Below are 27899 nucleotides of genomic sequence, written 5' to 3' on the forward strand. Positions count from 1 at the left end.
CGATAATCTCATGCAATTTGGCATTAGCTTGTTGATAGGGCCTCACAAACTTAGCCATGATATCCACCTTCCATAGGATATCATGGCTAAGTCAGTCCTGAAGCAGACGTAAGGAAAGTAGCGATAACAGGGGTTATCGCTACTTTTCTTGCCGCTATGCTTCATAGCGTGGGGCTTGATGATAGGAGAAATGTCGCTTAGTGACATTTCTCCTGTCATGTCAGGTCAGCAACGCCCACTTTGCATCTCATTAGAGATGCAAAGCTGGACGTTAGGAATTCCTACGCTAACGCAAGTTTTCACGCGTTAGCGTGGTCTTGCTAATTAGGCGATAAAATTATCGCCGCTTTTCGGCCGAAAACGGCCGCAAAAGCGGCGATAATTCTATCGCCTCGCCTTGCTGCTATGCCCCTTGTTTCCCCACTGACAGCGACAAGAGCACTCTTCCAACCACACACCTGCATGAATCACCAGTCACACTCACTAGTACCATTCCTGGCCATCTCCATCCTCCGCCCACCGCTCAGTTCAGCCAGAAGGAGCACAGCACTAGGACCAAACTTATGAAAAACAAAGGAAAGAGATAGTGAATTATTAAGTGCAGGGGTCTAATTGTTTTTATGAGCCTGCTGACGAATGATGGGGCTGCCGAATGCTGGAGCTGCCGAATGCTGCAGGCTTAAACAGCTGTAAATATGCACAGGATGGATACTGAAATTTGCATATATTTTCATATAAATGCATTGACTTATCTTCCGCGGGTGTTCATATCAATGAAACCTGGCAGACATGCAAGCAGAAGTTCATATTTATTGGTTAAATAAATGTGATAATATACCAATTTCACATTAATTTTTTCCAGAAAACTCAACATAAATATGGATAAATGCATATAAAATTAGCAAATAATACATATGGATAAATACGGATGGAAATGATAAAAAATGAAGTATCATAAAACTGGGAGCCCCAAACAGGGCCGGAGTGGCCGTAGCAAGCGCCTGGCGTTTTCCCGGTGGGCTGGAAGGGTGGGGGCCGGTTTTGCAGCAATTCTGCAAAATCGTCCACCTGTGACAAAAGAGGTGCTTATGCTTGGCACTAGCAACCCGGGCTGGACCTTCTCTGTAGTGCCCCCACCCCATCTGGCCACTCCCTGGGGGCCGATCGGGCGAACTGCCAGGGCTGATTTTGGTTCCCAGTCTGGCTGTGGCCCCAAAAATATTGTATACCCTAAATCCATCACAGGTGGAACACCAACCTCAGCACGTAAAACTAGAGCCCTGCTGACCAGCATCGATGAAGCCCAAAACTCCATCTTTCACAAGTATGTCAATGACACCGAGCTCTACATCAGCCTACAGGAGGGATCTGTGGACCATCACCAGGTGCAGGTCTCCCAGAAGCATGCTCAACAACGGATGCACCAAAACTGGCTCTGCCCCTAAAATACAAAGACAGAAATTCTGCTAATGGGACCAGATGACCTAACACCCCTTCCCTTCGTCTGGATGACCACAAAGAAATCCCCTCCCAAGAATTTCGATGAGATTTCCTACAGTGGGGTATTGCTCAATGGCGACAAGAAATTTGTACTGTCATCCTTGCCAGCTACAATGACTTCTCTCACACGTATGTGGTAATGTCCTGCTTGGATTACTGCAGTGCCATTTATTCGACCCTCCAAATGAAAATAGGGCCTCATTTACAAGGTTGTGGCGCAGGGCAGAGCCGCAAGGAATCTTGCTGTGCTGCCCTGCGTCAAAAGAAGAGGACAGCATTGTGCCGCATCTATGGGCATTGTTGTCCTTTTCCCCTGCGCTGGCGCACAATGGGCTGCCGTGCTTCAACGCAGACACCGTTGCGCCATGGTGCAAGAGTGTCAGCATTGTAAAGGTGATTGTTTTTTTGGCAGGGAAAAAACACCTTCCTGCACAAAAACAATCACACGAGGTGTTTTCCTCTTTCTATGAGTGCTGCAGAATTCAGCACACCTAGAAAGAGGAAAAAACAAGGAGAAATAAGAATATTTCTCCTTGTTGCGCCTCCCTATGGCCTCCCCTGGGTGGTGTTAGAATCTAACGCATATTCAGGTTTACGACTCCTCGTAAATCTGGGAATGCTTCCAATTCCATGGGTGTTGCGTGGAAACACCTTCAGTAACACCCTGGGAACGCCCCTTTCACACTGTGTCCTGTGTGAAAGGGGCCATATTTACAAGGCCATGAAAAGCCACGCAGGGTGGCTTTGCGTAGCCTTGCAAATATGGGCCAGCACACTGCGCCGCCAGAGCATCAACAAAGTGATGCCCTGAGGGCGCAAAAGTGTCGCAGGGGCCTCGTAAATGAGGCCATCATTCTCCAAAGTTGAGATGGTCTGTCGCCAAATGGCTCAGTTCATATCTGGCCTTCAACACACTACGGCAGCACCAGGTCCCCCTACCATCTCCCCGTAATAAATATCAAATTCCTTTGGTGCTGTTTCGTAGTCCTTGTTCGGTAACTCTCCCGGATACTGCTCTAAGGAACTGCAGCCTTCTAGGCTGGTACGGCATCACATAGCCCTCCTCCTTCACCACTGAATCCAAACACTCAGATGGACACGCTTTGGGGGAAGGGGCCTACATGATCAAGGTTTCACCTAGCAGGAACTCATGCCTGCAACACCCAAGAGCTGGAGAAAATATGTTCTCCCATTCAGAAACGCTCATCCCTGAACTCCCGCCAATTCTGAGGGCGTTCCTTCCTACCTTGAAAACGGGTTTATGTCTGCACTTGACAGGAGTAAACTGAGTCTGTTTTCGGGGTTTTAAATTACCCTCAAGAGGTTGGTGAAGACCCAGGAACTTGCCATTTTGTGGGGTTTTATTACCTCAGCACGCCCAAAAAGAGCCTCTTACACTTCAAATGTGGTGCTATGTGGTGCCAGCAATCTTCACGGTCTGTTTACCTCTGCCTATCCCAGTGTTACCCGTACCCCGATAGTAAGACTTAGAATGCTGGCTTTTACTATTACTATGTACCTACATTCCGAGGTCAGTGACAGAAACAGGGAGATGGCTTGGACAGGGACAGCTGTTTCATTTGTTGTCTACAGGGGCTAAGATTGGGGTAAGTGTAATAGCTGGAGCGCAAACATGTGCCAGACACTAAGACCTACGACTGGCCCCTTTTTTAGGTCTCACGTACGTTGCTGCACAAAGCGCTGCTCCGCCTCCGTGAGAGATTTTGTAAGAGAAGACTTTTAGAAGAGGGATTTAAGCCCCGCCCCTCATTTCCATTGGCCGGTGTCACCGTTTATGCTAAACGGTGGCCTGCCATTGGAAATGAGGGTTTTCTGTTCACACCCTTTGTCTCCGAGCCGGACTGGCTCGCCTGCTTTGCGTCTGTCGTGAAGACATTTCTTATCAGCTTGTTTATTTAACAAGCTGATAAGAAATGTCTTCACGAGAGCCGAGAAGGAGCATGCACCAGGCGTCCTGCAACCACGCTGGCTTCACGCCTGGAGCATGCGCCAGTCAGCTCTCTTATTGGTCTGTCGGTGTCCAGCTGCCAGAGGGCCCCACACAAGGAAGTGGCTACGTGTCTCAAAGGAGGATGCTCTGTGAAGGCGGGGCAGAGAACGCCGTGGAGTGGAGCTACGGGTCTTGGCTGAGAGACCCACTTTGTGAGACCCAGCTGCTCTGCAGGCAAAGACGGAAAACACTGGCTTGTTCTTTTTCTGCTTGTTTCCTTCCTTTTGTTTTTGCTCTGTCTCCCCTTCTTCCCTCGCTCCTTCTCTTCCTTCATCCCTTTCCTCTTGATTTTCTTTCTTTTTACCACTTCCTTTGTGCGCACTTAGCTTTTATAGACACCACATGTTATCATTTTGTGATAGGGCTATAGTGACAGTGCTATATGCTCCGAGCATGACTGAGGCACCGACCAGATCGTACACGCCACACACAGGGGGCACAGGATGGCTGCTATGGCAACTCCCAGGAGCATTTGTCTTTCACGAACACAACTTTCAAATTCTGCAGGGACAACCCCGGCGTATTGGCAGGAAAAGCGTCAGGAAGCTTGCAAGCGTCAGAAAGCTTGCGCCTTTGACAGGGTCATAGGAGGGAGCCTGGCGCATGATGCGGCGGCCAGACACTAGAACCTGTAAAACCACGTGGGCTGTAAGTAAACCATGGACACAAAGCACCACGGAATGGAAATCAAGAGGGGGGAGAAGAGAGGGAGGGAAAGAGAGAGAGAAGGAAAGTGGTGGTGGAGACAAAGTCAGGAGAAGCGACAAACCCTGAGCGAGGAGGCGCGCTCCTGGTGGACGGTCCAGTCCACAAGCCAGGGCAGCAGACCATATATTCAAATACAAAGAAGCAACTCAAGGAAAGAGAGCAGCAGTGCTTAATTTGAGCCGGTGGTTCGGGCTGGTTGGTGGGCTAGATTAAGGAGAGAAGGGACAGAGTGTGATCAAACCCTGCCAAGCCTGGTCCTTATCACCAACAAATGTCCCTTCGCTCGTCGCAGGGTGCCAGCACCCTGTTGTCCGAGGCTACCCCCTGTTTCAAAAACTGCCCCCATGCCAATGCTTCCGTGCTCTCTATGATGCCAGGCCCGCACCAAACTCTTCCACGAATGGCTGTTCACCTCTGGAGCCTTCAGGGTGAACCGGAAGCGCAAAGTTTAGTGAGGAGCGGTCAGGGGCGGTGCGTCCATTAGGGCGCTTGGGCGTTGCCCCACTGAGCGTTGCGGTCGCTCTCTCGGACGGGACTTTCTCACTGACACAAACAATGCAATCCTGGCTGTATCCCACCCAGAGCCAGAGGCAGTCTGCTTAGAAGGGGGCGGGGCAGCACTACACAACAGAGTTCAGCTGCAAGTGATTGACATCGGCGGAGCGCACAGCAAGAGTGCGCATGTTGTATTTAAACATTTTGCAACCAGCCCTGAATATGCACACACTAGGCTGCTCATTAGAAGAGCGAGGGTTGTTCCATGCTGCTCTTCTAATGAGCAGCCTAGTGCGCATGTTTGGGCTGGTCACAAAAAATGATAAGCCCTAAACAGAGCATGCGCACTACTGCTCAAGCCAGTCCTGGTGCTGCTGCTGGAGCAGCGTCTGGATTGGCTGAGAGAAAGCGGTACTTGCCAAGGCGCCAATGCGGGAGTCGGACACGGGTCCAGGAGGACTCGCAGAGACGGCGCGGATCCGGTAAGTTTAGACTAGTTTGCTTAATAAGGGTGCTTTATTTTAACTTCCCCTGCGCGACCCCCAACACCCCCCTCTCCCTAACCCCCACGAGTATTGGAGCGCGAGCCACGACTGGTGGCCAATAAAGGGTAAATATCTAGTCAGAGAGATTTCCTGAAAAGTCAGAAACATTTACTCGTTCTGAGATGAGGCTCCTGCCTTGCAATTTGGTTTACTCAACTGTGCTGCATTTAGCTTTGCATCATATGGCTTAACCCGCCGTGCATTTATTGTAAACATTCCTGTCTGTCTCCTGAGCTCTGTCGAGTGTGTCCTCTCCTGGAGAATGGGCTGCATCTGGTTTCTATTTCCCCGTTTTCAAATGTTGTTTTTTAATGTCGTGCAACATGACGGGGGTGCCTCAGCTTGTGTTTTTTAAACTTTTCAATGCAAGGTTACTTACCTTCCACTCGCACTACTGTACGTTGGTAACGCCCCATGAATCTGATTGAATAAAACCATGGCTTACAGACTTCAAATATAATGCAGCTATAAATGAACGACTGTAAATAGCACAGTACAGAGTCTGTTTTGCATTACGATGTGACCTGCTTGTTTTTTCTAAAGTACACTGCAAGTCACATACTGGATCAACCGTCACTTAATGAATCTTCTAAGATTAAGAAATTTAAGAGAACAGTATTCGCCTCGTTATCCGAGCACATATTGCAGCTCTGATGTCTCCGGTACGTCTTCCCTCTCGCTCTATTCACTCTCCTTTTTCGGGTCGCTCTCTCTGTCCCTCTAGCTAGCTTCTCTCTTGCTGTGAAACGTATTAATGAAGCACACTGAAAGGATGTTACTTTTAATGTACCCAAGATCACATGTTCTGGCATACGGGAAACCTGAAATTCAGCAGCAGCTTTTGTGGTTAAAGACAGAAGTTTTGTCACTCGCTCCCACGTGTTGGAAACCCTTTAAATTTAACCAACACTTTCGTCAAATCGAGATTTATAAAATGTGCATGTTTCATCTGGGTAACAGTAACACCCGATATTTATGGCAAGATATAGGCCATAAAAATTGCAGTACTAAATGTCGTGTAAAAAACTCAACTTAATATAGTGATTCAGTGAAACTCACTTCCAGAACGGATTTTATTTGTTTATGATAGATATATGTCTATATTTTTAAGCTTTAGACGTGAATTTTGTTTTAGCACTCTGAAGTTATTTTTAGTCATTTATAGCACTATACAAATTACATATATATTATGTAGAAAATAAAACGTCAAGAAAGTGTATAGGTAACGTGTTAAACAGAGGCCATAGAATGCAGGTCATTTTGAAAAATAAATGATTTTTTGGATTGCCAGACTGCTCATGCTTAGGCACTTTTTCTATTTAAAGTAGGCGCAGGGATTGGCGGTCTCATGGTGTGGAGGAGCTGCAGATCCTTGGCTGTGTCCAGTTGGTGCTTGGTGGTGTTACAGTGTTGTGGGCCTTTTAAGTCTAGTTTTTGATTTTCAGTTGTTGTTTCCTGGCTCTCACTGCCTGCTAACATAATCTGCCTTTCATGAGCCTTTATGGGCCCATTTAGTAATCAAGGGGGCATATTATCAAGACAGGCGATACAATTATCGCCGCTTTAGCGGCAGAAAACTGCCGCTAAAACGGCGATAATGGGCTTGATAATATGCTCTATGGAATTCCAATTGAAGCCCATATTAGACGTCCTTCACATCTAACATGGACTTCAATTGGAATTCCATAGAGCATATTATCAAGCCCATTATCGCTGTTTTAGCGGCAGTTTTCTGCCGCTAAAGCGGCGATAATTTTATCGCCTGGCTTGATAATATGCCCCAAGGTTACTTGGCCCTTTCGCTTAACACAGGCACATGCTGAAAGAAACCGGAGGCCTCTTCTCCAGGCATGCCACCATAAAGCAATAATAGAAGTCCCAGGCAATTGACCAGGACCAGGAAAAATCTCTTTCCGAAAAATAAAAAACTTGGGCTTTACCTTCAGTCACAACACGTACGTTCCTTATTTCTCTATCTGTTCTAGTTACACTGTTTCTCAACTGTTGCAATGTATGGTTCAGATACTTGTGAATCTAGCACCACCATCACAAACCCAAACACTCATCCTGCCTCTATCCATTGGTGAAGCCTTCTCAAAAATAGTATGAAAATGCTGGACGAGATTTATCCACATCCTTGAATGGCTTTTTAGCAAGTTTATGTGAAAAGCATGTTTTAAAATTCCTTATTCTATCCCATTTTTTGTCAAAATGTTCTCACTTGCTCTGTGGCATTTGGGGCAAGTATCACGCCCCACCACTTTCAAAGATCACCAGCCACCACTGGGAGCGGTGGGCCCAGCCCTCTCCCCATGCCTGCCACCCTGCCAGCTTGCCTCCTATACCGCAGCTTCACGGTGCATAGTTCCGCCTGAACAGACCCACGCTGCACAGGGCGCACAGAGCACTCTCCTTACGACACTGTCTGCATAAGGGTCATCACGGTCAACCCAGGCATCTGGGCGGGACAGGCCTTTTATTCCACCGGCATTTCCCCGGCCCTCGGAGCCGGACACTTTTACAAGCACAGTGCCGCTCCTGGGAAGGTAGAGAGAAAGCTTTCAGAGGTGGAGAAGAAAGACAGATAGAGTGGATGGATGGAGGAAAGCGAGAGATGGCGCGCGGAGGGGAAGGGAGCGGGGCTGGCTTCAGCATGTTTGCCAGGGTTGTTTTTGGTTTCACCAGCCCTGCCAGCAGGCCCGGCTCCAGGAACTTTTATTTGGGTGGGCCAACGGTGTATTTGAGTGGGCCACTGCAGGCCCGATTTGTCGCTTATATGTCTGGGCAGCCCTGCTTCCTGGCCCTCCTTTATCTCTTCCTAGTCTTACAAGGCCCAGTAAAACTTACTCTTTTCTAAATATCTTTCTAAATGTTATCACTCTCAAAAAAGTTTTTTTTCATGTACTGTCCCTTACAAGGGTTTGTTCTGGAGAAGCACAAACTCAGGATGTAAAGAGTCAGTGGTTGGGGGTTGGCTTTACTGATAAAAATGTATAACTGCTCAACAAGAAACATAAGAATAATGAAAGACTGGAGAAGTTCTAACTTTTTCACAACACAAAAAAGGTGAAGTTTGTATGCAGCTCTTTGATGACAATTCATAGGTCAATGTCCTATGTTAGGATAGTAACATCTGAACTGCAAGTAACACAAGGATATCTGTGACAAAGGCAGTAACCCACTGAGCTATCAACATAAAATTCAGTTTATCTGCATTTAAAAACTACCAACAGACAAATGATTGCTCTCCAGCAGGATCATTAATCACCAGTTATCTAACGATTTTTTATTGTTGTACATCGGTGGCAGATTCATTGCCAGGGCCAAGGCTCATGTTTGGGTGGGCCTGGCCCACCCGGCCTACCCCCTAGAACCGGGCCTGCATGCCAGGCGTCCATTTTTGCCAACCCTGCGCATTTGGGCAGCACAGTGGTATATTTTCAGCAACACTCCTGTCTTCAGGTTTCCAAGGCTTGTGGGGGCCTGGTGTGTTTTACCTGCTGACCAGCGCTGCACATTCAAGTATACAAAAGTGCAGGTCCTCCCTGTCCCAGAGACTAACCAGAAGGGTCTGTACTCCCCCGCTCTAAACTCTGAGCCCCTTTGAGCAGTGCAGGTGCACTCCCTTTTACACGGAAGAAGCGCAGACACTCAGTACCTGCCCTTTAAAGCCAGGCTCCCGAAGCAGTGAAGGTTGGCCAACACCCATGGTAGGCTAGCAGCGCCCAGAAGCACACGCCTTGCGGCGCTGCTGCGGTCACAGACACTGATAGCAGGAGACGGCTGCCCGCAGTGGTCACAATTCACTTCATCCCGCGATGTCACACATGTTCACTCCTCTGATCTGGGTCACATTTAACGTCAGGTGACTGTCGAGCCAAAGGCGGTGAGATGTTACTTCCAGTGAAGTCACCGGGATGTTAATTAACGGGTTTGAAACCACAAAGTCCTACTTGTGGTTGGCGACAAACCGTTGCTTTCTATGCCAGGTCAATGCCCAGTGGCATGCTATATTGGAGGCCTCGTTGGGCTCACACTGCGTGTGCTCACAGCCCTCCTTGTGTGTTTCGTGTGTAGGACTCCTCCTGTGATGCACATCCTGACTCCCAGCCTGCCATATAAACAAAAGCTGGGCCCCGCCACATTAAAAAAAATTCTAGCCACCACACTTCAGAATTACTACAAAACAAAAGTGCTTCATTTGTGCTTTCCATGCTCTGAGATATCAGCACAGTTCATTTACAGACATTTACATTTTGTTTTGTGTTAGAAAAAAAAATAACATTGGACAGCACACCCTGAGTAGCTAGCTTGAAAAAAAACAAGCATTTGCAATACAGTAGGTCTCACATTTACGAGAGTTTCAGCTATTGGCATTGTAAATGACAATGCCTTTTATTTGTCTTAAAAACAAAAACAAAAATAAAAGGCGTTATCTGCAATGTCAGTAGCTCAAACTCGCGTAAATGCGAGAACTATTGCATTGCAAATGCTTGTCTTGTTATGCACTGTGGCTTTCTGACTGGGCCCATAAATGATAGACAGGGCCACTGGAATTATGTGATTGTGCAGCCGCGGCGATTTTCGCATAAATATGGATTTGCCGCATTGCCCATATAATCTATCACCTGCTGCATAATCTGCAGGTTTTAGCAAAAACAAAATTCTAGCTTAAACGGTTCAAAAGTTACTCAAAATGCAGTGACAATTGTCGCTGTGCGTCGGAAGGCCCTTTGCAAAACTGGACTGGTCACCTTTCAATTGCTTCTTGCTATATTTGGGTGTTATATTGGTACTAATTCGATGCAATCAATGCCAAGACAGTGTTACCAAGTTTAAAAGTGACTTAACTAATGAAGTTATACTGTTACACAATGTGCCACATTATTGCGCATAATTTGAATTTCTTCCTGTATAATTTACTGAAACCTACTGCATAATTTGGCTCTCTCCTGCCACATACTTCCAGTGGCCCTGATTATAGGATGTCAATGAACAGTGAGTAATGCCCTTAGTATAGGGCATTAACAGCATGTCAGCCTTCAGAAGACAGCAATAACGCTTAATTATTGATTGATCCATAGCACATGGTCTCTTTCTCCTCTTCCCGTTGCTGCTCTAGACATTGTCACTTAAAATGTGCTGTGTTTCCAGAAGACAGACTCCAGAACATTCCTGGCCCAGCAGTTGCCAACTGCATTTGGGGAAATCCTATTAGCTGTCCCGCTCTCAGCATTGCAATGGACATCTGCAATGTTCGTGCACAATACAACGAGCCCGCCGGTGTGATTTACTGCTGAACCAATGCAGAGTGTACTGCTGGGAAAGCAATCTTTTGCAGACATTGAATATAACACAAGATAAAAGAATACACACCAGTGTAACAGTCGGACAACTCAGTCCATCAGGATTTATAAAGTGCGGCTAATCACCCGATAGGGTATCTAGGCGCTTGTGGGCACTCATGATTGCGCAACCCTCCTCAAATCCTAATCCGACACATAAGCATATCACACAAAATCCAACATCAAACTACAGTTCAACGCTATTACATGCTCATACATTCCACATTTTCACTCTTGTACCCATGAAACACTGAATTAAAATAAGCAAGATGTCCATTCAGACTGGTCAATCCTAAACTGCGCCTTACACGACTCCGCTCGATGTTACTGTCGTCCACGGCAAACGACACAAAAAGAGAAAGCAATAGAAAAAAGACGAATAGAAAAATAGAATTAGGATTACAGCCAGAATGAATTACAATATGTTTGCACAGTTAAGATACTAATATCAACCATCATATATTGATATTAAACAAAAAACAAAATTCATGAAAAATTACACCTCATCCCTTTTCCTCACCGTGGTAATGCCCATCTAGCTAAATAGAACGAAAGATCCGTTAGCCAAAATCAGTAAATCCTTAAAGACTCCCCTGGAACTTGAACGCTATGGCCCTAGTCAAGTCGTGCCTCCTGAGCCGGGCTTCGTAGCCCTGCCTTCCCAATGCATATGTTTCACCGTTGGCTATGAGGACTCTCTTCATTTAAGGCTTTGCCTTTTTTTGGGACATATTCAATGGTGGGCGTCCCCAGTATGACCCATCCATACTAGATGAACTATCTGTTCCTTCATTACCAGGGTCAACAAAACACTATCTCACTACAGCCGTATCTCTGAATGCACCGATGCCCCGAAGGGCTCTGAGGCCACTGGTAAGTGGTGACTAGCACTTAACAAAAATTCTCAATAAAATTAAAAATAAAATAATATAAAATAAAAGCACAAACGACTTAGAAACAAGCAACTCAAAATAAAACAAGCATAACAAAAATATTTTGATGAAAACAACTGCAGAACACTGACAAAAATAATCACTAAAACAATAGACAATAGACAAAGCAACCACAAAGAACATACAAACCAATCATTTAAAAGACAACATTTAAAAAGTCGCTGCTGCACACACCACCATAAGTAATGTTTTGCGTACAAATCACAAATACAACTTGAAAGTCAAAATATTCTAACATTCTAGTATAAAAGTATGTAATGAAGAAGTGTAAGCCATTGCATGCTATTCAAAAGTACCACAAAATGCCACATAACATTAAAAAACACATAAAGACATTCCTGCATATTACAATCTTTGAATTAGGCTAGCCTGCCGTTCCAATGTATTTTTTCAGTTCAATCAAAACAAATTAGTTGAAAGACTAAGTTCCCATCAGCAATTTTTCCCCTGGCAAATATATATTGAAAGAAGTAAGTTGAACACTGGTCTATATTATTGGATTTTTGACAGTTAAAAAAAACATAAGCTGTTATTCAAGTTAAACATATTCACATGAAAATGACAGAGGAATTTACAATAATACGTTATTAAATATTAATGAAGTGATGAATTATCATGGTCAGATTAATATCTAGAGCACCATCTCAAGGTTAGTGTCAGAAGTATACTAGATAGGGATGTTTGTATCCAGTTAGACTCTGACAACCCTGCAGATCGCTGACTAACTATAGTTTTATAGTCTCTAACTAATGATCTTAAACACTAAAGTGACTGCAAACTTCTTATTTAGCAGATACTGACTGCATTGAGTATATTAAACAGGGAAATAAGAAAAAAAGGACCCATCATGAATGCATATGTAATGTCACTAACTATGTATGATTAGGTAATAGTGATTTAAATGAGTACATATTGTAAAACAATATTAAACATATATACGTCAGTGAGTAAAGGTTTATTTACACAGAGGTCCATATAAAAAAATGCAAAAGAACTCATGTAGAAATAATCAATTATAAACACCTTCAAACATTAGAATTAAGTCCTGAATCTCCATACACATCAGTGGAAAATAAAACATTTAATGAGTAATTTACAACCTATTTTATGTGTAAGTGATAAAATCAGCATCCCTTTTTCATGAAACAAGGAAATGGGGCGGGAACATATAGTAACTCATTGTGTTTCTGGATTACAATTAGCATTTTAATTGTTTTAATTGATATGAAGTACAGGAAGTGTATTAATTCAAAGGTAGTCAGAACATTTCTTGTGCCAATGCAGAAGTCTTATAAACTACATAAGTATTATAAAGTTGAGCAGTGGAATAATTTACATAATGATTGACACCTTTGCCCCAAAAAATTGAAATTAAGTGAAATCAAACATCCGTGCTTTAGTGCACGGAGTGTAGGGTTGCAGTGTCAGCAGCAAATGCGTTCTCAATCTTTGCTGTATGTAATTTAACCAGAGTTCATAATAATAATTACAAATAGATTTATAAAGCGCATGGTTACGCCCGAAGACATGTCAACGCGCAAGAGACAGATAGCCCAAAAGCCTACCTCACCAACAGTCCTACCTGCTAACAAAACACGAGAGCGGCAGACATCCTACTGCCTTCCTACCCAACATGACCCTGTTCCAGAACGAATTGGTAGAGCCAGGTTTTTAGCCTCTTATGGAAGACTATTTCCGAGGGTTCCATCCTCAGCTGAAGAGGCAGACAATTCCATACCTTCGCTGCCAGAAAACCAAAGGAGCATCCTGGCCTTCCCCACCCTAGGAACCACCGCCATGTTGGTCCCCGAAGACCGTAGACGACGGCTTGAATGGTGACCCTTCACCAACGATGCCAAATATTGTGGGCCCCTGCCATTAAACATTCTATGGCAGAAGCCCATACCTTTAAAGAGAATACTCTCGCTGAGTGGCAGCCAGTGCAAGGTAGCGAGGGCTGGACCTGCGGGACCACGACTGAAAAAATTTAGCATTAGGCGTGCTGCCACATTTGGACCCTCTGCAGCCTAGTTGCCCCCAGGTAGAGGACGTTGCAATAATCTAACTGTGCAGTCACCAGTGCCTGCACAATGGTTTTCCAGGCACTAACGGGGAGGAGGTCCATGATTTTTCTTAGCATTTTAAGAATATTGAAACATTTCCCTGCAACACAAGCTATCTGGTGTTTAAAAGAGAGCTTTGGATCGAGCCACACTGCTAGGTTCTTAACCTTTTACTTAGGGGCTGGGGCAGGGCGCATTACATCAGGCCGATGTCCAGATGGAGGGAGGCTTACCAGATTAGATCCTAAATCCTCCTCGGTTTTGTTGGTAAGTCTGGGGCAGCTGCTGGTCATGCAATCAGCCAGCTCTGCCATACACAGCTTAAACTGGGCAGCTGCACCTCCTGCTCCCTAGGATAAGGTAACGATCAGTTGAGTATCATCGGCATGGGACACAATGGTCACATTGTGTCGCTCGAAGATCTCGGCCAGGGGCGCATATACAGGTTGAAGAGCATGGGGCTCAACGATGAGCACTAAGATACCCCCTATAGCAGAAGCAGCGGATCTGAGGAGAATGGCCTTTCGGCAACTTGGCAAGAGCGATCCTGGAGAAAGGTGGCCAACCACCTCAGAGCACAACCCCGACACCACAGTTCGCAATCTGATCTAATAGGAGGCCATGAGACCCGGAGTCAAATGCGGTGCTCAAATCCAGCATTATTAGTGCTGCCGTCTGCCCTTCATCGGCACAGCGCCTGAGTGGTCCATAAGCACTTGTTAGGCAGAAACATACTTGGTGAATATGTACTGAAATGTATCCAGAATTAATCCAAAAACCAGTGTTTTCTTTATTCCTCTAGAGTAGAAACAGATAGTAGTCGTTTGCCGCATGAACTGTTTTTTTTGCATAGGATGAGGAAACAGTCATACACCTATATACTTTTAGGACACATAATTCTGTGGTTATGTGTGGGGAAAAGCTTTGCAAACAAATTAATTAGTTATAATGATTATGGTAATATTGATCGGTAGAAATTAGTAAAGATTGAAAACTGGTTGACAGAAAACCATGTATTTTCCTGTCTGTATTTGTTTTCATATATTACTAAAACAGAACATCGTTTTTTGAGTGAATTTAAATTCTGTCATTATGACTGCCAATGGCTCTGTGGATTGACAGGCAAGGGAGTTAAAAAATAATGCTTTCTATTAAAGTTTAAACAGCTGTAGGGTTGCACAAGATTGATACTAAAATGTGTATGTTTTCATAAAAGTGTAATGGTGTCCGCATATTAGTATCACTGAAACCTGCCTCATATTCAAGTATGAGTGTGCATTTAACAGTTAAATATATGTGGATATATACGTTTCAGCTTATTTTTTTTCACAAAACGCACAATAAATGTGGATTAACACATATACAAATTTCCAAAAAATAAATATAAATAAATACAGATGTAAATGTAAAAAAATAAACACCATGGGCCCGATTCACAGAACTAACTTAAGACAAAATCCTAAACTTACTACCATTTTGGTATTCACAGAAGGCACTTACTCATTTCGGTATTCACAGAAGTTAGGAGTCCTAACTTTAGGACTCCTAAATGCCTTCTGTGAATACCGAAAGTCTTAAAATTTGGATTTTTCTCAGTTTAGTAGTAGTATAGTTAGTACTCCTAACTTTAGGACTCATAAATGCCTTCTGTGAATACCGAAAGTCTTAAAATAAGGATTTTTCTCAATTTAGTAGTCCTAAAGTTAGGACCCTTAACTTTAGGACTCCTAAATGCCTTCTGTGACTCCCGAAAGCCTTAAAATTAGGATTTTTCTCAGTTTAGTAGTAGTAAAGTTAGGAGTCCTAACTTTAGGACTCCTAAACTGAGAAAAATCCTAATTTTAAGACTTTTGGTATTCACAGAAGGCATTTAGGAGTGCTAAAGTTAGGAGTCCTAACTTCTGTGAATACCGAAGTGAGTAAGTGTCTTCTGTGAATACCAAAATGGTAGTAAGTTTAGGATTTTGTCTTAAGTTAGTTCTGTGAATCGGGCCCCATAGCTCTTCAGAAAGTAACAACTACGGATCTCTTAAATGGTCAAAACAGGGAAGAACAAGACCATGCCATATGCAATTTAAATAGAAGATACTAGACATTGACCATTTATTCTTACATCATGTTTTACGTCAAATGAGGGAGTATAGCTTTTTGTCAGCGTAGTTATTTGCTTTAAAGCAAACTTTGTTTGCATCTAAAACTGCATTTTGCAGTGTTCAGCTAGGAGGGGGCAGCTCATTCTATAGAATATTTAAGTTCAGCCTACATTTCCTGGCAAGAATGCTGATTGAAAAAAGGTTGATCAAGAAAGATGGCCATGCTTAGACACCAATGAACTGTTTCAAGGTCTGCATTCCCAAAATTATGATAATCATAGACATGAAATTATTCCTGTGAACTATGGGCCCGATTCACAGAACTAACTTAAGACAAAATCCTAAACTTACTACTTATGGTATTCACAGAAGTTAGGATTTTGTCCTAAATTTGACTTAAGACAAACTTAAGACAGACTTAAGACAAACTTAAGACAGACTTAAGACAGACTTAAGACAGACTTAAAACAGACTTAAGACAGACTTAAGTTAGGATTTTGTCTTAAGTTTGTCTTAAGTCTGTCTTAAGTCTGTCTTAAGTCTGTCTTAAGTTTGTCTTAAGTTTGTCTTAAGTCTGTCTTAAGTTTGTCTTAAGTCAAACTTAGGACAAAATCCTAACTTCTGTGAATACCATAAGTTGTAAGTTTAGGATTTTGTCTCAAGTTAGTTCTGTGAATCTAGCCCGATGGGTTTTAAAGCATTCCTGTAACAGCAGTGTTTATAAGGTGACACAGTCAGACTTCTGATTGCAAGAGAGGCAAAAGAAAGAGAGAAAATATGCTAGCTACTTCTACTGGTGTTCGCTCTGTCAATCCAGTAAACCCTTAGTACTTTTAGAGTTTGAACAATGATTTACTAAAGCTAACAAAGATCAGTCTAGGTCCAGTTCCTTTAGTTATAAATTCCTAAGAGTGAAATTCATATGTTTCAAACAAAGGCCACAAACTTTGAGACACTGACACAATGGAGAGGTATTTCTAATACTAAATGGAGATCCTGATTGTTGTATTATAATTATAGATGAGAACCCAGAAATTGCACTTGTGTGTGTGGCAGGTGTTTATTCTGAGGCAATTGGTAGCAAGGTAAGCCGTCAGCCTTATACCATACCCTACATTCAAAAATGCACTGTTGTGTTCCCTGATTTGTCATTTTCTGTCCAAGCCTAAAACCAGGACAGGATGAGGGGTGGTGATATAAGATTTTTAATGATGTCATGTAATTGGGCAAAGAAAGCAGTGAGCGTTTTGATAGGTATGAAGATTTTAACGTTTTTGAGGGGCGACTGAGGGTATACTAAATTAAAAAGAATGTTCATTTATGTGTGTTTAAGATAGCATAATCAGACTTTAAAAAAGAATTTACTGGGCCGCTGCCTGTGCACTGACAGCTGAAGAAACTGTGGCTTTTAAAAGTTGCAAAATGAAGCCTTCTTGGTGTCTGTTTCTTTCCCTATTCTGTGTTTTTTCTTTTTGCAAAACAATCAAAATGGGATTCATTTCATGGTGCCGCTTCACGCACTGCAACAAACTGCAGGGCTTGTGAGGACGCCATGTCGGAGGTGTTCTCACAATGTTGCAATAATCAAGGCTGCTGCTGTCTGCAGCCACAGCAGGATTTCTATTCGTTTCAAATGGCTTATTGTTCAGTCGCGCAATGTCAATTCTCTAGTTTGTAGTGCAAAGGGGATCATTATTTCTTATTAACCTGGGGGGTCCCTCGAGCAGCCTGTTTTAGGTAAGAAGGTTTCCGCAATGCTGAATGGTTCATGCCATGTAACTTTATTCGTTCAGCCCTAGGATACCACCTCATGTTATGTGGACGGTGTTATCTCCCTATAAACTGTGCCTTTTTCTGGGATATGTGCCAGACCTTTTTGCTTGGTACCATCAACGCAGACCCCATGACAGTCCATTTATTGATTTAGAGCTTTCCTTGATTCCATACCGAGCGGACCTCATGTCTACCTGCTATCGGACTCCCTAATTAGACTTTAGATTTGGAACTGATGGTCTCCAGATCAGACTTTGTGCTGATTTACTTCTTTCTCGACTCATGAAATGAGTAGGTTTATGTTTGCTTAGTATTGAACTTTCTTAGGATTATGGCTAATTCTCTTGTGTTATGATCTCTCACAATTTGTATAGTTTTATTTTCATGCATTATTGATGGTGATTGGAATTGGAAGCACTCCCTTTTGCCTTCTGTAATGATTCTTACATTTTGAATGAACTTTGATAGTTTTGACTTTGAATACTGTCATGCATTTTTCTCTCTTTAATAGCACTAAGGCCCTCCTCCTTTGGGACTCGCACAGCCAGGATCCTGCGTATAAGCCCTTTGAATTTATCGGAGCAAAGAGCCGACAGGGGAAATGTCTGTATTGGTATTTATACGGCCTAAACTTAGACGGGGAGCAACGGAGCCCTCAATATTATTGGGGTGTTAGAAGATGATACCCCATTGTGTACATAAAGTGGGGATCGGATTACATTCTTACATTACATTTCCAACATCTATAATTCCATTTCACATCTTGCCACTTTTAGTCAAAGGAAGGGCTTCATTTAGAGGTTGGTGGGTGTTCCTCTGACCTGGTCATGAGTTCCACCACATTGGGGAACTGTCCACCACATTGGGGAACTGTCCACCACATTCAAAGATCTCAGTTGCCAGGCAGGGATCGTTCTGCTGTGAATGGAGATGCTGCCGATGGCGGCTTCCTTCACAGCAGCAATGTTTGCCGAACTGGCGCCATGTTTACAGCATCCACTCAGAAAACTCTCAAAGGAGGAACATGCTCTCTCTGAACAAAAGCAAAGGACCTCAATAGCGTAGGGCCGGACTCCCAAAGGCATTTGTGCACCTGGAACCGGATTTACTCGGGGTTTGCGCTGGCACTCATGCCCCGCTAAGCGCCGCAAAGACCTGCAAAAGCAATTTTGCGTTGAAAGGTGACCCTTGCGCTCCCAACCAACCCACATTGCTCCATCCTGCTGATAATGTATGCAATGTGGGGCATATGTGGGGGAGGGTAATGCAAAAACTTACATTTAGATGCAGCGCCATATTTATTAAAATGTTATGATATTGCTTGCCCCAAATCCTAACACCAAAGAAAAGCAAGGGGTCATGCAATATGTCACCATATATACCTACATATAGTATGCATGTTTTAACATAAAGCACACATCTTACATGCCTCACCCTCGATTAGTTGTCTAGATGTAGGGATTCGTACTGGAGCGCGTACTTCCAGTCCAGTGCCTGTGCTGGACAGCCCAGACGCAGTCTGACCCACAGCGACGGACACAACAGCCAGATTCAGAGCAACGGCCACCAATGGTGTAACCAGGAGCCGACTATTAACTGAATCTGGTGCCGCGCTGTCTTCTACTGTCAGCGCAATGCAGTGCTGAAATGTTTCACGCAGCACGCTCCTGTGTGAAGGATAGTAAATCGGGGTGCAGATTTGAAGTTCGGTGCAAAAATCGCATTATTTCAAAGCGCAACTTAATAGTAATGATTCACAGAATCTGAATTTGCACTCCTAAGTTGAATTACTTACACAGAAGATTCCACCCGCTGTGGCTATATTTTCTCTGTCTGCCACTTTGTTGATTGGGGCAAGTTGTGAGCGTTGCGGGATGGAGACACCTGTTGTGGTAGGTGACCTTTAGGGGATTCACAAACTTTGACAGGCACATTCCAATTCTGGGAGCGGTTAGAGATGTTCTTTTGAGATGGGCAGGAGTAAGTCTAGCTTCAAAGTGAGAATGTGGGAGGGATAATGGGATATGGCATTAGCTATGGTATTGCACATTGTGTCTTGTCATTCTTGTAAAGCAGCGCTACAGATTTCTGTGCAGTGTTGCATTGCGTGGTTCTCTGTAAAACTGGATCTATGAACATAACCCACACATGTTGGCTTTGGAAAACATATGTAAGAGGAGCAGATGTGGCCTACCGGCCGGAGCTGCCAACTTTGGAGCTGGGAAACCAGGTTTGAGCCTTGACGTCGGCTCAACAGCCTGTGATTCTGGGCAAATCACTTACTCTCCCTGTGCCTACCAAAAATTAACCCATCCTTGTGCAATGTAACTGGTGATCATGTAAAGCGCTCCAATGCCTACCTTCAGGTTGAGGTTTCCCTACATAAATCCGCCAAAAACAAAAGTTTGCATTGTTAGTAGCAGCACCGGTGCAACTCCAGGACCGTAATCCTTTTTGCAGTCTTCAAAAGAACTCAAAATCAGAATCCCATCCCTGTTGATAGACAGCAACTGCTCCTGGTCGTAAATAATGCCAAATACCCCTGATGCGTGCACCCTTGCCTCCTGGTCATCAGTACTCCCAAGGATGCCTTTGTCACGGTGAATCTTCAAGTGCTACGCACCACGCTTTTTGCCTGCATGGGACCCCACAACCAGTCCTCCTTTAGTTCACATATTTTCTTGCCACCAGGTAACAATATGTCCAGATGGACTCATGCAGATCCCCCCCAAGCCCAGAACACTCCATTCTTTACCCTGTAACCTTCTGTCTTTACACCGAACCCTTGAAGTTTCTATAAAATGATCAAGACCTCACCCCACACCAGTGAACCCAAGGCACATGTCATTAGCTGCTGAGATACTCCGCCTAAACACAGCAAGGGAATCATACAATCATAGATGTCCACGGTCAGTCTTAAAGGGACCATTCAGTGAATGATGTCACAACATTTCTCAAAATCCAAGAAGATGTCATCAAATAAAGATACGTTCTAGAATACTTGTTGTTGATTGTTAGTGATGTGGGACTGGGTAAACAGAAATTTATTGTCTTAAATGGAAGGCCCCTTTAAACTACATCTGAGCGGCGCTCGGCTCATGTGCCTCAACGGTGGCCGACACCAGATCGAAGATCAGCTCAACATAGAGCGACCTGACGTCTAGTCTTCAATGCTCTCACCTCTACCAGGTCCCTGGACGTTTACACTCATCTCTGCCTCCACTTCTAAGAATTGGTAACAAAAGAATGCAGCGCATCCTGGTGCGGAGAAGTCTACCACGCAGAGACCTTCCTCTCAACCTGCACTTTCTGCTCCATGGTACAAAGATTCTTCCTTTTCCACATCAAGAGTGCCACGTTTCTATTCACCAGCCCACCTGACTCCATCTTCACCTTCTGGAAGCCATCTTTGATACCACTCATGGGTGTTCTACCCACACACGTACAACCACACCACACTCTCCCTCAAAAACTCACTGGGTCCTCCTTCTAACATGGATGAAGTTCAAATCAGCATGCGTCATCTAGAAGAGGGGATCTTAACCCATGGTCCAAGGACCCCTGGGGGCCCGGGAGGCATTCTCAGAGAATCTGTGACTGTTTTACAAAATGAAATAATATTAAAATTAATAACTTAAAATTAATAAAGAATACGAATGCAGAAGCAAAATAGAAAATCTGAAAACTTTTTCTATATTTAATTGTAAATTAAACAACATTTTTAAATGTTTTAGCATTTGTTTTGGGGTACTTGTTTTTATATTTGTGTGTACTGATTTGACTTTCAAATCACACATTGCTTAGGCCATGGGCCCCTGGCTTCCTAAAATGATTCAGTCGGGGTCCCCGGATTCCAGTAATGATTCAGTGGGGGTCCACAGAAGTCAAAAGGTTAGGAACCCCTGATCTTTCAGGCCATCACACCAACAAACTCGACTGCGTAGCTCAAAAACAAACCCTCTCTCGAAGCACCTACATCACAAACCTTATGAAGCCGGAGCTACGGAAGCCGAGGAAAGAGAAAACAAAAGACAAGAATTCTCCTTCGTCGAGGCCCCCACCTCTGACCCTCATCCTTCAGCTGACCTTCAGCAAACATGTGAAGACCCTCCTTTTCTCCCACTGTCCCCCACCCAACCCATTTTCATCCCCTTTGTTACCTTAGAATAACCCACTGTACTTGCTTTACTCCTCCTGAGTTTATGTACATGTCCGTCTGTGCTTCTGCATCCTCTGGTCTCAGCATTTAGTTCTTGTCCTACACAAACTCTACTTCTAGACTCTGGGGCTGGGAGCGAACTATTTATATTCCCACTATTGACTTAACATGAAACAGTACTGGGCTCTTCCGAGCCTGATTACGGCATGCGTACTTTACGCAAGTGTAAGTCCTGCGTAAACGGTGCCACTATGAGCAGGCGTAAAGTACGGATCTCGTAATTCATCGTTTTCATGTTTCAACCCTACGTGCTAAGGAACACCGTCGGGCCAATTCACAAAAGCATTTATCAGTGCGGGGCGTAATGCTACAGAACTCTTTCACGTAGTCTCGCGTGGCTTGGTAAAAAGAACTGAAACTTCCATCTCCCTCTCAGTAAAAGTCCAAAGCGTTCCTTTTGTTTGCTCTAGTTGTACAGGGATATTCCCGGAGTATTCCCATTTGAGATGTTTTGGGGCCAGTACATAAAGTTTTGTGAAAGTGCGTAAACGAGTAACACACGAGTACTAGTTTGTGCACCCCAAAACGCCTTTATAAATAGGCCCCTATGTGCACAAGACAGGAAGCAAGAAACTGTTTTTTTTCCTCCAAAAAACCGGTGACTTCAAAAAGCACAGGTGGAACAAATGTGACGCCTAACTGGGGCCTATAGTCCTATTTGATACCACTTTATGTTGGATCACTAGGGTCGGACCCATGGATTCCAGAACAGACATCCTCGGGTCCACCCCTTGTGCACCTAACTAGTGCCCGATGCTCGCACTGTCCATATTTTCTGGCATTCACCATTATATGTCTGCTCTCAAGGGCATAGTTGCGTCTCGCAGCTTGACCTCATTGTCACAGCTTAGAATCCTGGAGGGGCTGCCTGGCCTTTCATACTTCCAAGGTCGAACAAATGTGTAACATTGAGTAGATTAAAGCACCAAGGTCCCCCGAGAGGAACGTTTGCTTAAAAGATGCACGTTTTTATCACGGATCTTTCATTAATACAGAAGGCTACAATGGCACCAGGGCCTTGGGGGTGAGGTGTCTACAGCACCCCAATTGCTGGCGGTCTTTCAGAACCTGACAAGGGAGGGGGTCCATTTTCCTTGATTACACCAGGGTCCACGGCACCGTTACTACATCATTGTGCCTTCCTGTGTATTAACAGTGTCTTCTGGTGCTATGAAGCTCTGGTAAGGTGGGGTGTTGGCGCTATACAAACCACCAAAAGAAGCATACACACCGAGTACACAGAGACATGGCCGTTCCTAAGTGGATTTCGGATCCACATTTCCAGTATTATTCAATAACAAGCGGAAAGATCTATATTTCTTCTAAGAGGGCAAGATGACTCAATAGGGTTTTAAGGGGACTGGGCAGTGACTGCACAACAGGCCTCAGCGCCTGGCTTCAAGGGTCAACAAAGTGGAGACACTACGGACTCAGGGTCAAGTGTGCTGTGCGCAGGGTCGGTCCAGCACCTACAAGAACTCGCAGAACATGAATTCCTCGTCCAGCCCCTCTGGCTCCAGAACCCTTGAAATATACAATGGTTTTTTTTACCTTGTCACGGAGGGTGAGCTTCAGTGGGTTTGGAGGGGAGACTTTTTTTTAAGTTGGGGAAGGTTTTCAGGTGGGTGGTTGCACTGAAGTGCACGAGAGACCATTTTACTAGCTTGGGGGGCGAAGCTGGGTCCAAGGGGGTCAACATACTCAAAACAAGTGCAGGTGAATGGACTTCACTGCAAACAAAAGAAAATTCGGCAAGATGGCTGCGTTCTGTGAACAGATATCCTGGGTGCCTGGAGTAACATGCTTTTGGGAGGCCAGCGACTTGCTGCTGGGTACTTTCTTTACTTCTTTAAGTGAAACATCCCACGTTTGCTGCATCATTTCTGTAAGGGGTACATCTCCCACCATCCACAACGCAGAGAGGTGAGTGGCAGTGATGAAAGAGCTGTATGAGGGCGCAGCACGGCGCTTTCTCTCATGCGCTGACTTCACTCTGTAATAAAAACGCGTCCTGTACCTGCAGATAGAAAGGTCCCCTGCACGAAGGCCACCAGGGCGACCCTGCGGAGCTCCATCGCCGGCCCTTGTCGTCGAGGTGCTGGGGGCAGCGGCTCAGCCCGTCTCGAGTGCGCCGAGGAGAGTGAAGGCCGCACCGGGCGCTCTGCTCTCCTGTCAGCCTCCACAGGAAGTGGAAACCCCAGAGCATCGCTTCAGGCCGCTGCCGCTCCCTCCCTCACCGAGGCTCAGCCAGGAAACGCTGCTGCTGCGGTAATCTCACTGCACCAGCACCGCCACTCCTTCCAGACTCCTGCCAGACACCTGCCAGGGATGGAAGGAATCTGTCACTGCACCCGCCACTCCTTCCAACCCCTGCCAGACACCTGCGCTGTACCTGCCAGAGAAGGAAGGGTTCTCTCACTGCACCGCCACTCCTTCCAGCCCCCTGCCAGACACCTGCCAGGGATGGAAGGAATCTGCCACTGCACCGACACTCCTTCCAACCCCTGCCAGACACCTGTGCTGTACCTGCCAGAGAAGGAAGGGTTCTCTCACTGCACCGACACTCCTTCCAACCCCTGCCAGACACCTGTGCTGTACCTGCCAGAGAAGGAAGGGTTCTCTCACTGCACTGCCACTCCTTCCAGCCCCCTGCCAGACACCTGCGCTGTACCTGCCAGAGAAGGAAGGGTTCTCTCACTGCACCGCCACTCCTTCCAGCCCCCTGCCAGACACCTGCCAGGGATGGAAGGAATCTGCCACTGCACCGACACTCCTTCCAACCCCTGCCAGACACCTGTGCTGTACCTGCCAGAGAAGGAAGGGTTCTCTCACTGCACCGACACTCCTTCCAACCCCTACCAGACACCTGCGCTGTACCTGCCAGAGAAGGAAGGGTTCTCTCACTGCACCGCCACTCCTTCCAGCCCCTACCAGACACCTGCGCTGTACCTGCCAGAGAAGGAAGGGTTCTCTCACTGCACCGACACTCCTTCCAACCCCCTGCCAGACACCTGCCAGGGATGGAAGGAATCTGTCACTGCACCCGCCACCCCTTCCAATCCCTGCCAGACACCTGCCAGGGATGGAAGGAATCTGTCCACTGCACCGCCACTCCTTCCAGCCCCCTGCCAGACACCTGCCAGGGATGGAAGGAATCTGTCACTGCACCCGCCACTCCTTCCAACTCCTGCCAGACACCTGCGCTGTACCTGCCAGAGAAGGAAGGGTTCTCTCACTGCACCAGCACACCTTCCATCCCCTGCCAGACACCTGCGCTGTACCTGCCAGAGAAGGAAGGGTTCTCTCACTGCACCACCACTCCTTCCAACCCCCTGCCAGACACCTGCGCTGTACCTGCCAGAGAAGGAAGGGTTCTCTCACTGCACCAGCACACCTTCCATCCCCTGCCAGACACCTGCGCTGTACCTGCCAGAGAAGGAAGGGTTCTCTCACTGCACCGCCACTCCTTCCAACCCCCTGCCAGACACCTGCGCTGTACCTGCCAGAGAAGGAAGGGTTCTCTCACTGCACCAGCACACCTTCCATCCCCTGCCAGACACCTGCGCTGTACCTGCCAGAGAAGGAAGGGTTCTCTCACTGCACCACCACTCCTTCAAACCCCTGCCAGACACCTGCGCTGTACCTGCCAGAGAAGGAAGGGTTCTCTTACTGCACCGCCACTCCTTCCAACCCCTGCCAAACACCTGCGCTGTACCTGCCAGAGAAGGAAGGGTTCTCTCACTGCACCGCCACACCTTCCAGCCCCTGCCAGACACCTGCGCTGTACCTGCCAGAGAAGGAAAGGTTCTCTCACTGCACCGCCACCCCTTCCAACCCCTGCCAGACACCTGCGCTGTACCTGCCAGAGAAGGAAGGATTCTCTCACTGAACCGCCACTCCTTCCAAACCCTGCCAGACACCTGCCAGGGATGGAAGGAATCTGTCACTGCACCGCCACTCCTTCCAACCCCTGCCAGACACCTCTGCTGTACCTGCCAGAGAAGGAAGGGTTCGCTTAGTCTTACTGCACCGACACTCCCCTTCAACCCCTACCAGACACCTGCGCTGTACCTGCCAGAGAAGGAAGGGTTCTCTTAGTCTTACTGCACCGACACTACCCTTCAACCCCTGCCAGACACCTGCGCTGTACCTGCCAGAGAAGGAAGGGTTCTCTTAGTCTTACTGCACCGACACTCCCCTTCAACCCCTGCCAGACACCTGCGCTGTACCTGCCAGAGAAGGAAGGGTTCTCTTACTGCACCGCCACTCCTTCCAAGCCCTGCCAGACACCTGCGCTGTACCTGCCAGAGAAGGAAGGGTTCTCTCACTGCACCGCCACACCTTCCAACCCCTGCCAGACACCTGCGCTGTACCTGCCAGAGAAGGAAGGGTTCTCTTACTGCACCGCCACTCCTTCCAACCCCTGCCAGACACCTGTGCTGTACCTGCCAGAGAAGGAAGGGTTCTCTCACTGCACCACCACACCTTCCAACCCCTGCCAGACACCTGCGCTGTACCTGCCAGAGAAGGAAGGGTTCTCTCACTGCACCACTACACCTTCCAACCCCTGCCAGACTCCTGAGCTGTACCTGCCAGAGAAGGAAGGGTTCTTGCACTGCACCGCCACTCCTTCCAACCCCTGCCAGACTCCTGCGCTGTACCTGCCAGAGAAGGAAGGGTTCTCTCACTGCACCACTACACCTTCCAACCCCTGCCAGACTCCTGCGCTGTACCTGCCAGAAAAGGAAGGGTTCTCTCTCACTGCACCGCCACTCCTTCCAACCCCTGCCAGACTCCTGCGCTGTACCTGCCAGGGAAGGAAGGGTTCTCTCACTGCAAGGCCACTCCTTCAACCCCTGCCAGACACTTGCGCTGTACCTGCCAGAGAAGGAAGGGTTCTCTTACTGCACCGACAGTCCCCTTCAACCCCTGACAGACACCTGCGCTGTACCTGCCAGAGAAGGAAGGGTTCTCTCACTGCACCGCCACTCCTTCCAGCCCCCTGCCAGACACCTGCGCTGTACCTGCCAGAGAAGGAAGGGTTCTCTTAGTATTACTGCACCGACACTCCCCTTCAACCCCTGCCAGACACCTGCGCTGTACCTGCCAGAGAAGGAAGGGTTCTCTCACTGCACCACCACTCCTTCCAACCCCTGCAAGAACACCTGCGCTGTACCTGCCAGAGAAGGAAGGGTTCTCTCACTGCACCACCACTCCTTCAAACCCCTGCCAGACACCTGCGCTGTACCTGCCAGAGAAGGAAGGGTTCTCTCACTGCACCGCCACTCCTTCCAACCCCTGCCAGACACCTGCGCTGTACCTGCCAGAGAAGGAAGTGTTCTCTCACTGCACCGCCACACCTTCCAGCCCCTGCCAGACACCTGCGCTGTACCTGCCAGAGAAGGAAAGGTTCTCTCACTGCACCGCCACTCCTTCCAACCCCTGCCAGACACCTCTGCTGTACCTGCCAGAGAAGGAAGGATTCTCTCACTGAACTGCCACTCCTTCCAAACCCTGCCAGACACCTGCCAGGGATGGAAGGAATCTGTCACTGCACCGCCACTCCTTCCAACCCCTGCCAGACACCTGTGCTGTACCTGCCAGAGAAGGAAGGGTTCGCTTAGTCTTACTGCACCGACACTCCCCTTCAACCCCTGCCAGACACCTGCGCTGTACCTGCCAGAGAAGGAAGGGTTCTCTTAGTCTTACTGCACCGACACTCCCCTTCAACCCCTGCCAGACACCTGCGCTGTACCTGCCAGAGAAGGAAGGGTTCTCTTAGTCTTACTGCACCGACACTCCCCTTCAACCCCTGCCAGACACCTGCGCTGTACCTGCCAGAGAAGGAAGGGTTCTCTTACTGCACCGCCACTCCTTCCAAGCCCTGCCAGACACCTGCGCTGTACCTGCCAGAGAAGGAAGTGTTCTCTCACTGCACCGCCACACCTTCCAACCCCTGCCAGACACCTGCGCTGCACCTGCCAGAGAAGGAAGGGTTCTCTTACTGCACCGCCACTCCTTCCAACCCCTGCCAGACACCTGTGCTGTACCTGCCAGAGAAGGAAGGGTTCTCTCCCTGCACCGCCACACCTTCCAACCCCTGCCAGACACCTGCGCTGTACCTGCCAGAGAAGGAAGGGTTCTCTCACTGCACCACTACACCTTCCAACCCCTGCCAGACTCCTGCGCTGTAC

The 27899-nt window shown here is 46.6% G+C and overlaps 1 protein-coding gene across 2 annotated transcripts in view; it reads right to left on the bottom strand.

The window, feature by feature from the left end:
• Positions 1–23994, bottom strand: part of CD247 (CD247 molecule) — a 232717-nt gene extending 208723 nt beyond the window's left edge. The window contains exon 1 of one of the 2 annotated variants that reach the window (XM_085621124.1): positions 23723–23994. In XM_085621124.1, coding sequence (XP_085477250.1) covers positions 23723–23780 — 58 coding nt within the window. In that variant the 5' untranslated portion in view covers positions 23781–23994. The remainder of the gene's footprint in view (positions 1–23722) is intronic. The other variant, XM_085621125.1, reaches the window with a different exon arrangement.
• Between the last annotated feature and the right edge of the window lie 3905 nt (positions 23995–27899).

This window comes from Triturus cristatus, chromosome 8 (assembly GCF_964204655.1).
Source record: "Triturus cristatus chromosome 8, aTriCri1.1, whole genome shotgun sequence".
NCBI classification, from domain to species: Eukaryota; Metazoa; Chordata; class Amphibia; order Caudata; family Salamandridae; genus Triturus; species Triturus cristatus.